The following is an 11784-nucleotide window of genomic DNA, read 5'->3' on the forward strand; positions in this document are numbered from 1 at the left end:
TAAGTATTGTTATTTTATGTACTTTTGTCTTTTAAGTTTTATACTTGAGTTAAAATTGATTTATGCATCATAATTAGTTTTAGATTATTCTAAATTTGACTATGTACTTCCATATGTTTTTGTTATTAATTGGTATCCTTTTATTTCAACTTGAAGAACTCCTTTTCCCATTTCTCGTAAGGTAAGTCTAATGCTGATGAACTCCTTCAGCTTTTGTTTTACTTGGAAAGTCTTTATCTCTCCTTCATTTCTGAAGGCCAGCTTTGCTGGGTATAGTAAGCCTGGTTGGAATTTTTTTCTTTCGTTGCACAGAATATATCATTCCACTGTCTCCTGGACTGCAAAGTCTCTGCTGAGAAATATGCTGATAGTCTTATGGATTTTACCTTTGTATGAGGAATCACTTTTCTCTTGCTACTTTCAAAAATCTCTCTTTCTCTTTGACTTTTGATAATTTGATTATAATATGTCTCACTGTAATCTTCTTTGGGTTGATCCTATTTGGAGACTTTTGAGCTTTGTGAACCTGGATGTCTATATCTCTCCCAAGATTTGGGAAGTTTTCAGCCACTGTTTCTTTAAATAAGTTTTATGTCCCTTTCTCTCTCTCTCTCTTTCCTCATTCTTGAATTTCCATAATATATATTCATTTGATGATATCCCATAAATCCTATAGGATTGCTTCACTCTTTTTCATTCTTTTTTCTTTTCTGACTGGATAAGTTTAACGACCTCTCTTCATGTTCACAGATTACTTCTTCTGCTTGATTGAATCTCCTCTTGAAATTCTCTATTTCATTTTTCATTTTCTTCATTGTATTATTCAGCTCCAGAATTTCTGTTTGGTCCTTTTTTGTGATCTCTATATCTTTGCTGGACATCTCATTTCCATGTATTGTTTCCCTGATTTTGATTTGTATCTTGGAACTCACTGAGCTTCCTTAAAACAATTATTTTGAGTTCTTTGTAAGTCAATTCATAAATATCTATTTCTTTGATGTCAGTTCCTAGGAAAAAATTTTGTTATTATTAACGTCATGTTTCCTTGATTTTTCATGTTTTTTTAAGTCTTGTGTTTCTGTCTTTGCATTTGAAGAAAAAATAACCTCCTCTAGTAGTTATTGACTGGCTTTGGGAGAGAAAGGCCTTCACCAGTAAGCCCAGCTGGGGATTCTGGGGATCTCTCAGGCCTTTTCTATGGATGCATACACTCCAATCCTCTTTTTCCCTCTTGGGGGAAAATTTTAGTATTATATGCTTTATCTTGATCTCATAAAGCCAAGCCTAGTGCTGACAGCCTCCTATTTATTTTCCCTAAGGCAATATCTTGATGTATTCAAAGTCATGCACCTTCTCCCAATTCAGCAAAGTATGCTTCTGCATGATCTACAGAGACCTGTGCATCCTTCTGTGAGGGCATGTGTATGGTTCTGACAATGAGTAAGAGAGGTGCATGGAGTGCTGGGGGCTTGCACGGGATAGTTAGGGTGGTCTGCAGGTGATGCATACTACAAGGTTCATTGCCAGGGCTCTTGGTGGAGTCCACAAGGTGCTTTGTAGAAACCATGTCCCTTTGTTGAGTTCTGTGCCCCAGCTGTTTGAACTCCTACCAGTTTTCCCTTCTCCTGGTTGCCTCCAGACTATCCAGGCATGCCAATATCCCTAGTGTTCTGGGTTTGGTGGGAAAGAAGTGAGTCTCTTGAGCAGCTGGGGAAGCTGGGTGCTCACTACACTCTCACTTTCCCCCATGGGAGAAGTCATGGGCCAAAGGAGTCTTTCTTAGCACTGAGCTGTGCCACCACAGAGGAAAGGTGACATGGGTAAAGTGAAACTGTCCTTCTTAACCTCTTCAAGGCATCTATTCTTGGATTTTTTTGCTCCAATGGACTGTTGGGATCTCTCTGCTGGATTCCCAGGCTCCCACAAAGGTATTCTCATCAATGGGTGATTGCCAAAATCAGCATTTTACAGCAAGGTGAAGAATTAAAACTCATATTCCACCATCTTGCTGATGTCTCTCTCCCCCTGGCACACTTCTAGTTAGAAATAAAACAATAGCCTTTCTGGACAATAGCTTTGATTACACTTATTTGTACTCTTAATTCATCTACATAGAATTTCTTTCTAATGACTATCATCAAGCTGTTCTGGGTGATATATAACCATATATTATGGACTGAATTTTGTCTCTCCCAAAATTCACATGTTGACGCTCTAATTCCCAATGTGATTACACATGGAGATAGGGCCTTGAAAGAAGTAATTAAGATTAAATGAGTCAAAACAGTGGGGCCCTAATCCAATATGATCAGTATACTTATAAGAACATAACTGAGCCCATAATAGGGAGTAACTCAATATTTTCCTCATGTGCTGGCTAAAAGTGGAAGAAAACAGAAAAAAAATTACTATAATTCAGAATTAAAGCCAAAAGCAATGGTTTTCATTTCAAAAGACTTGAACTTCCTTTTGAACGTTGGAACTGATACATATGACACAAATGGTAGGAATATTTTACAACACATGCTACAGGTACATAGTAGTTCCTTGCATAAATGCTTTATTACTACTCCATTCCTTTGAATAAGGCACTTAACAGGTTATGTCTTTTGGTCAATAATACTGTGCTTACCATTGTGAGGTGACACAATTTAGAATTTGACATAACAATAAAGTAAGCAATCAATATATAAAAACTGTTTTAGATTTAGTTGATTATGTTATTCATTTGGATATACATTAAAAGGTGTTTTTGATTAGAGGAGTCCATACATATTAAGATTTTTCAATGATCCATATTGAGCTCCAATTTCAGAAAACTGTTGCACTGTAACATCTCATTTTAGATATATATCAAAAAGGAAGCTATATATTAAAGTGTTAGAATAGCAATAATTAGATCCCCCATGTTCTCTATTTCCATCTGTGGATCAGTAACACAATGTACAAAGTTTATGTACAACATGTTTTTTTAATCATATAATTATAAATAATTGTTTCATTGAGCAGGAACACTGGTCAGTTTAGCCAGTATCAAGGTTAGAAAAACCACCACCAACATAAGTACACCAGGTTCCTGGTGCTGATCTAATATGCCTGTGTTTAGTTATTATGAAGAAACAAGGTAATTTTAAAACACCTTGAAGGTTATTAACATCCTATTCATTTATTATACTTTTTATAATTCAGGACAAGCCTCTCGCTGGAGACTTTGTGAAATATTGGACTGCTGCAATTAGCAAGGGGATAGTTGTGTCTAGAATCTGGTCCCCTGAGAGGGTTCAGGGGCTAGATATTTTTAATTAAAATTGCCATTTTAAAATATGTTTTTTATTCATCTGAATGCATTTAGAGATGTCCTTGCTTGGTACTCGCCTTCCTATTATAAATGTTTGCTATGTTGGCTTCCTCCAGAACATATAGAAGGTTATATGATTCCACTTATTTATTTATTTAACCTACTGAAGCAATAAGACTTGAAAAGGACTTCCATGGTATGCTTCAGTGGCCTTGTTTTTTATAATCATATCTCCATATTTGTGTGCCCTAATACATGACCTGATGGCAATAAAGAGTTATTTGGTTATTGCTTTTTCTTCTTTCTCCAGAAAAAGAGTTCACAGCAAAGTGTAATTTTTAAATAGTATAATTTCAAAATGTAAATTAAAAAGAGTGAATTTTCAATATACTTGTTGCCTAATATACTTTTAAAAAAAGCTTTTCTTCATCTTGAGACTTGAAGCTTTCTTTTTAATCCTTCCACTCCAAATCCCTGCATGGGCTGGTTTAGGGATTAGGGTACATTTATAAAATCTGACTCTTTCTAATGATTGCAATGGAATCTTACTCTAATTTGTAACGGTTCTTTTACATACATTGGAATTCCTAGTTCTGACAAAACATTTATATTGGAATACCACAAACTTTGTAGGGATGCGATTTCTGTAGAGGAAGCTGGGCATCACATAGACACACATCACCAATAATGTACCCTGTCACAGCAGTAGCTCTTTGGCACAACATAATGGCAATAGAATTACTTTTGTACTACCCAACTGAGGGATATAATTTATCCAGTCTGAGGAACTGTTGTGACAGGTAATACATTTAGTGCTGCACATGTTCCACATTCAAACACACAGGCTATATGTTCACAAGAGCTAACTCTAACAATGAAGCTCTGTTGTTGTTACTGTAACTGACGAATCATGAGGTTTTTGTTTTATGGCAAAAATATCACTATGTACTACCATCCCCAATGACTAAAAGAGGTTTGGAATAGCATTAGCTCTGATGGGCAGTAGAGGGGAAGAATCTCAGCTTTGTTAGCTGAAAGTGGCTGAGATTTATAGACCACCTATTTCATTACCTGCACAATTATGAATTCCACTTATATTCTTTTAATATTGGAATGTCAGGAAACAATGAACTATGTTTGACTTGAAGTATGATTATAGTTAAGTCTGAACTATAGGCAAGGCTTATCAAAAGCACATATTTATGAACAGGTAATTAAATTTCATAGGAATTTTCCTGGAAAGCTACACAATTTCCCTAAATCTTTCTATACAATGGTTGATGTAACGTGTCCATACTTTGTCTATGTTATAGTTAACACTTTAAGTTAATTTCCTAGTTTCTTGTATCCAGTCACTTTGTCACTTGATGAAATAAAAGCCTGACCTTTTTCTTTTAAAATCATATAGTATTTATATAGGGAAAGTAACTTTTAGATTATGTTCTGAGATCCATATATGTTCATGACAGCTGCCTTTCGAGTCTCTTGGTACTTCAAAATCTGCATATATTTGGCTTGAATCTTTGCAATTTTTTGTTTATTAAAGACCAAATGCTTTTGTAAGATTTTTATGAAATTCCTAAACCGTGTAAAAATCTAACAAGCACCTTATTAACTGAACATCTATCACAGTGAAGATTCTGCTAATACACTGTATTGACTTGGAAGTAAAGCTTGTCCTCTTGTTGGATTCTTAGATTCTCTCCCTCGTTCTCTCTCTCGCTCTTATTGTCTCTTTCTCGGTCTAACACACACACACACACACATACACACCTGACACCACTCGAACACAAAATTACTGTCCTTTTGTTTGGTAAATTCTACTTAATATGTGGTTGGCAAAGACGAAGATGTAGAATTTCTAACATCACCTTAGATATTTCTATTAATAGTCAATTACTTCATAGTTTTGTACGCCACTCCAATTTAATAAAACATTTTGTTTGTGTTGTTTTAATTTTCGATTCTTATTAATATTCCTCAATGATCTCATAAGCACATTGGGCAAAACGACGATAAACTGGTGAAAATTCAGAAAACCGAAAGTATCTTTCTTTAAGGGTAAAATAGTGAAAGTTTATATCATCACAGAGAGTTAATAATTAATGTTAGGGACCAGCCCCGCGTTGTAACGGTTAAGTGCACATGCTCCGCTGCTGGCGGCCTGGGTTCGGATCCCAGGCGCACACTGATGCACCGCTTGTCAGGCCATGCTGTGGCGGCGTCCCATATAAAGTGGAGGAAGATGGGCATGGATATTAGCCCAGAGCCAGTCTTCCTCAGCAAAAAAAGAGGAGGATTGGCATGGATATTAGCTCAGGGCTGATCTTCCTCACGCACACAAAAGAAATTAATGTTAACATAAGCACTTTATATTAAATTTACAGTAGCATGCACCAAGGGAATTTTTATTCTTTGAAAGATTTTATAAAAGTTATCACTGATTTCAACACTTTCTTATTCAATGCTTTCTATATTATATTCTCAAAAGCTATAAGATTATGAGGATTAGGATTCTTTAGGCTATTTTTGGGATAGGAAGGAAAGAATTTTAGCATTTTCAAAAGGATAGTAATAATAATAACTAATCATAATAAATAATAAAAATTTTCATCATATTATATAGTGAGCCAAGGTACTTACTAATCTCTGGTCAGGATTTTAATATCTGAAACCTCTCTGTTATATATATATATAAGTGCCCCATAAAGAACAATCATCTGTCATACATTAGTATAACAAAGAACTGCAGGTTGCAACATTTAGAATATCTAGTAGAAAAACATTGGTCACCCATTGTTATTGTCTTTTTCATATAAAAGAATGCAAACTTAAAAGCTCCAAATATCACCAGTATAATTTAGCTAATAAGAATTGTTAAAACAAAATGAAAACATCATTGAAAAAGAAAATTAGCCAAAAAGTCCAAATAAAAGAGATGTTCTAAAATATGTTTATCACATTTCCAATTTGCATTTTATAGAAAGCATTAAGAGCCATTCTTGATTAGGCTTATAGATGATCAAGCCTGGCATTCTGCCTATACAAGTAGTAGCAAAAATTATATTGTGAAAGACCATAGTTGGTCTCATGGATTTCATCTTAAATGGTTTCTGCCAGTGAATTTTACCTTTCCTTTAAAATTGATCTTGGCTTAGTTACTCATAATTTTTTTTTTTATTCATTTTATTTTTTTCCCCCAAAGCCCGAGTAGATAGTTGTATGTCATAGCTGCACATCCTTCTAGCTGCTGTATGTGGGATGCGGCCCCAGCATGGCCGGAGAAGTGGTGCGTCAGTGTGCGCCCAGGATCCGAACCCTGGCCGCCAGCAGCGGGGCGCACGCACTCAACGGCCAAGCCACGGGGCCGGCCAGTTACTCATGATTTTTTAAAAGTCCTTTTTGATTATGTTTTAGTGTGTGCCAATTCTTGAGGTTCTAAAAGTGCCAAGTAACCATCCATAACTACTTAGAAAATTGAATATAATTATATGCCTTCTTATGTGAAAGACCACATTCCTTGATCTTGCAGCAATTTGCTTTTTATCTACTCCAAAGGATGTGACCTCTTTCTAACATTCTGGGAATTGGTGGCTAAGTCCATGCTTACCTTGCTCTTACTGTCCTTCTTTTAGCATGATGAACTAAGAAAGCAAAAAACGTCTAGGGAATATTTTTAACAATAAACACATAAATAAAGAAGCATTTTTCAGAAAGAATGATAGAAGGGTCTAGGTCCTTGAACTATGATAAAGCACACATAGTAGCTAAAATTAGTCAAAATAAGTGTTGGGAAATATTTGAAAACCAAAAAAAAGATGTTTTAATGCAGTGACTTAAAGGAAACATACTGGAATTGCTTAATCCTGGTACCCAAAGTATGCCCTTGCTGGCTGGAGAGATTAGCAGATGATAGATTGAATATTATTCTTTGTCTTAGTCTTCACTGAATAAATACCCAGGAGAATCCCACTCCCATGTTTTCTCTCCAAAGAGATGCATTGCATATATTAGAGTACATTATAAAAACTGTGCAAGGCATTCTAGACTTCATAAATAAATAAACTAAAGGAAAATCTCTGATATTGCAAGTTGTACTCTTGAGAGATATGAAAGAACCAAAGGGTGAAGATATCCCTTATGACTAAATTGTTTATAAATGTGTTCCTATACCAGAGGATTAAAACACATTGATGTGACATCCATTTATACAAATACTTGTACTATGAGATTCTTGGAGTACACGTTGGTGAGTCTCACTTCTAAATCATCTGAGATAGAGAGACAGAGAGAGAGAAAAAACACTGAACAGAGCAATTTTCATAACCAGTTACGCTCTATTCCTTGTGAGAACCATCTCCTATGGACTTTCCATTCATCCTAAATTTTTCTACTATATACTTTTCTCAGTCCACTAATAACAATAGAAATCTGATATCAAATAGAAGTCCAAGAAAATAGCCCAGTCAAGCTATTTTCTCAATGCTACCTTCACTTTTTTTTTTTTATTTCTGCAAGACCATGGTGTTAGAAACTGATTCTTCCCGCCAGATTTTATATAGTTCTCAAACTCAAGTAACATGGAATTGGTGGTTAGGTTTAAAAAATGCAGTTTCTTTAGAAAATTATTTCCATTTCTCTCCACAGAGTGCAGTAGGTTAAAGCTTTCTAAGCTTTACTCCTAAAAAATAGCAGAAATAAAGAAGCTGTAACTGAAGAGTGGTTAAAGTCTGGAGCAATGACAGTGAGTCACCCTTTTATATTAAAACCAATAAAAAATGTATTTGACAAAAACTTGAACAATAAAAGTTCTTTCCTATATTTTTCTTAATTTAACTGAAAAAGTATGCTTCTCCATTTTTGTTGCACAAGAAAACCAAGGCAGAAACCAAAGAACAGTTCCCCCTACTTTCTTCCCACATAATGCAATGAAAACTACACCACTACTATAGCATACAATCCACCATTGCAAAGTGCACGATGAAAATGGAACTCAGGAACAGCAGTTTGGGAATATGCCCCTGTTTCTTTCCTGGTGCAATGCAAAATTATCATATACAGAGTAATAACCTGTGATTATTGTTTCTTAATATGTTTAAAGAAGGTAGGGTGTCCTGTATTGAAAATCGCCAGTAATTAGATAACAATACAAAAAATGGGGCCTAAACGTAGAGACCAAACATGGTCTATTTCACTTTAGGGCAGGAGCAGAAACCGAGGTTAGACTCCAATTTCTAGCCCCAGATTCCTCAAGTTTTAGCTCTCTAAGATCAAAGAAGCTGAATTACAGCTTTCTGGAAGAATAATTTTCAGTTCCTATTGAAAAATCTGCCTGTACTTGAGGCAGTGGGAAGAGCTACCCCTACAGGACAACAGGATTATTTCCAAGTGGGAGCTGCCTGAAGTTTTGTCATTCTCACTTCCACCCCTACCAACCCAAATATTTTAAAAGGAAAAAATAAATAAATGTATTAAAAAGGCAAAACCAACCCAAACAAAAACAACAGAATACCTAATTCTACTTTCTTTTTTTGCTCATAAAATGTTAAAGATTGATTCACTTTTTTCTTTTCCTTATTTTAAAATTATCTTTCTCTGGTTCTGTTTCTTCTGGGGACCTTTTGGTCAGTTTTCCTGCTTCTTATTTTTTGTTGTTTTTACCTTTTTCCTCTGATGCAGAGAATTAAAACTAATAAAAAATATTCTCTAAAACCAACTATCCAACAACCAACAGTAGAAAATTACCATTTGGAATTTCCTTATCTTTACCGCATACTTCTCACTGGTACCCTAAATAAGAGTTCACCCTTATCTGTAACATGTTTATAAATTCACTGTATTTTGGCTCTCATGCTTATCCCCCTGCAGAAATCAGCTACTCCTTAAGATTGTCAATAATCTGTACAAAGGAAAACATAGAGTTGAAAATTTCACAAAAACTCCAACATTAAAATGAAGCCAGTGGTGCTATAGCCATCTTTTATAGAGACTTTATTTTCCATCGTCCATGGTAATAAGCAAGGAAAGTTAGAGAGAGACAGAGAAAGAGGGGTGACTTGGTATCTGCAGCAGCTCCTGGACCAAAAAGTCTGTTAGAAAAGGCAAAACATCCTCTGAAGAAGTCTCAGCATTGTGTCTAGTCTCAGATATATTGGTCTGATTGCACGAAGCTTTTAAATCCAGGAGGAAGTAGAAGAAATAGAGAAGAGATCTTTGCTGTAGTGTTAATACATTCCATCTGGAAACACTGAAATATCTGGCAGAATAGAGTCTCAATATGTAGTGAAGTTTCTCATAAAACCCCTAGAAGGAAAAATGTCTCTATAGAAGGTAAAACTATAAATTATTTGTGGAAGCATGAGTGGATCCACCACAGTAGACAAGGGACTGACTACTTGGGTTTTTTAGGGCCACGGGAACTCATGGTTTGGGCTCTTGCTTCTTCTGTAGTTCCAGCTCGGCAGCCTTTTGTACGGCTGCATCCACCAGCAGCTGGAAGCTGCTGAAATCCTGGTACTCCTCTGTCGACACAGGTTCGGGAGAAGAGAGAAGCAAGGTCCTGCTGGTGGAAATCTTGACCTTTTTATTTGGCTGGGCCTTTGGAGAGAGCTTTTGGCCTGGGGCCGACTCTGGATCCAGCAGCTTCTCCTCTGAATCCAGCAGCTTCTCCTCTGACTCCTGGCCCATTGGTAGGGGGCTCAGGGGCAGGCACTGCATCTTTTCCGGATCTTCGGGCCCTGACTCGGCCATAGATGGATCCGTGCTTTGCTGGTGGGTCACATCAGCAGCCCTGCCTTTTTGGTCGTACGTGGTGATCTGGTTGGGATCGTTTCCATCCTCTTGAAGCATTTCCGGAAGAACGCGTCTGCGAGCGTTGATAAACCAATTAGAGATCTGCAGGCAAGACAAACTGGTCTGCTCTGACAGTATTCGCTTCTCTGTCTCTGAAGGGTACGCCTTAAACCGATGCTCATACAGCCAATCACGGAGGATCTTCACGGACTTGGTTGGAAAGTACCCTTTCCGCTTCCTCTTGCCCTCTAGTGAGTCAAGAACTTCATCTGTACCAGTGTTATTATCCGACGTGATTGAGCTGTCCTGAGAGGGGCAGTGGATCTCCACCGGGCTTTCTTCAGCAGCCTCCATGTTCGTGAGGCCAGTCTTCGCTATCTGGGGAGTTGAGGATGGCTGAGTTAGCACTAACGTAGGTCTGGGAAAGCCAGTAGAGAAGGCACGGGCAGATAAACAGTGTTGCTAACAGCTTGGAGCCAACGGGCTTTCTGACGTCACATCCTGTCTGCCCCTCGTGCCGCCCCCACCCCCTTTCTGGTTCCCTCTTCCCTACAAGTCCTGTATTTTTTCCATCTTTTCAAAGGCACTTATTTTCGCTCCATCAGTTTATAGCTCTCCAGAATTTTATTTCTCAGCTGCTGTCACCAGTTTCTGCTAATAAACTCTGTTTCTATTGGTTAAATCTGGCTTATGCATAGGCTCTTCACTTTCTTCCAGTTTGCTTTTACTACGATATTGTTCTTGCTTCTTATTCCTTATAATTGCATCGTTGGTGCATCCACATACATCAGAATCAACTTATCTATTGGATATTAACCTCAATAAAAGGAGAATGTAAGTGATGTACCCTGATTCCTCCCTTCCATATTCAAAGCTGATTTAAGAATAATTTTTAACTAGTTATTTGTTTTTGACATCCCACCTCTTTGATTTTTCTTCTCTATGGTCTTGAAATGTTTGGTTTTGGTGTGACTTCACTGTGCCACTGTGGTCTTTATGTTTGTACTTTGGGCTCTGATATCCAGTTGTGATGATTCTTTTTGAAGCTTCAGTCAGAAATTCAGGGGTCTTGTAGAAACATAGAACTGCATAGGATTCAAGAAATAAAGGTGATCACAAACTTAGATTTTTTAAATCTTTCTTGCTAGTTTAAGTACATGGAAATTACGCCCTAAATCAGATGAAAATAATTTGTAAATCGTACATTTTAATTTCAGATAGCTGAAAACAAGTGTTGGCTCTTTCAGGAACACTATAATCCACTTAGAAAACAATCATGAACTCTGACTTCTCAAGGATATTGTATGATATTACTTATTGTTAATTTCAGAGATTTTTTTTTCAGAGGAAACTCCTGGCCATCATCTTAAGCATCATATATTATCCATAGTTTCTATTTGGCAAAGACAGTATCCTTTTACCCTTAAGAATTATTTGGTGTCACTGGGCTGAACATCAAAATATCATCTGCTGATCCTTTGGCTATTGGTAACCTTACTGGTGCTGACTGTCACAGCTTAAAATTTACTGTAGGGGAGACCTATTGAAGTATACAATAGAATATAATGGATGTTTTAGCAAAGCTCCCAACAACCACTAAGTGCATATGTTAGCTATAATTGAAGATCTCTTTTGGAATGCTCTTGAAGAGAGTGCTACTACTTCCATTGGTCTTTTGGGCTACAGGAACACAG

The 11784-nt window shown here is 36.8% G+C and overlaps 1 protein-coding gene across 1 annotated transcript; it reads right to left on the minus strand.

Annotated features, from left to right (window-relative positions):
* Positions 1-9310: 9310 nt before the first annotated feature.
* TGIF2LX (TGFB induced factor homeobox 2 like X-linked) lies at positions 9311-10444 on the minus strand. Its single transcript, XM_004444083.3, has one exon. It carries the CDS (start codon positions 10442-10444, stop codon positions 9719-9721), a length of 726 nt encoding a protein of 241 aa, XP_004444140.2. The 3' UTR covers positions 9311-9718.
* Between the last annotated feature and the right edge of the window lie 1340 nt (positions 10445-11784).

The sequence above is a fragment of the Ceratotherium simum genome, chromosome X (assembly GCF_057802395.1).
Source record: "Ceratotherium simum simum isolate JZ-2026a chromosome X, ASM5780239v1, whole genome shotgun sequence".
NCBI lineage: Eukaryota > Metazoa > Chordata > Mammalia > Perissodactyla > Rhinocerotidae > Ceratotherium > Ceratotherium simum.

Bases quoted from the DNA above. Each gene is read 5' to 3' on its own strand.
- TGIF2LX (XM_004444083.3), bottom strand. From the start codon at position 10,444: ATGGAGGCTGCTGAAGAAAGCCCGGTGGAGATCCACTGCCCCTCTCAG.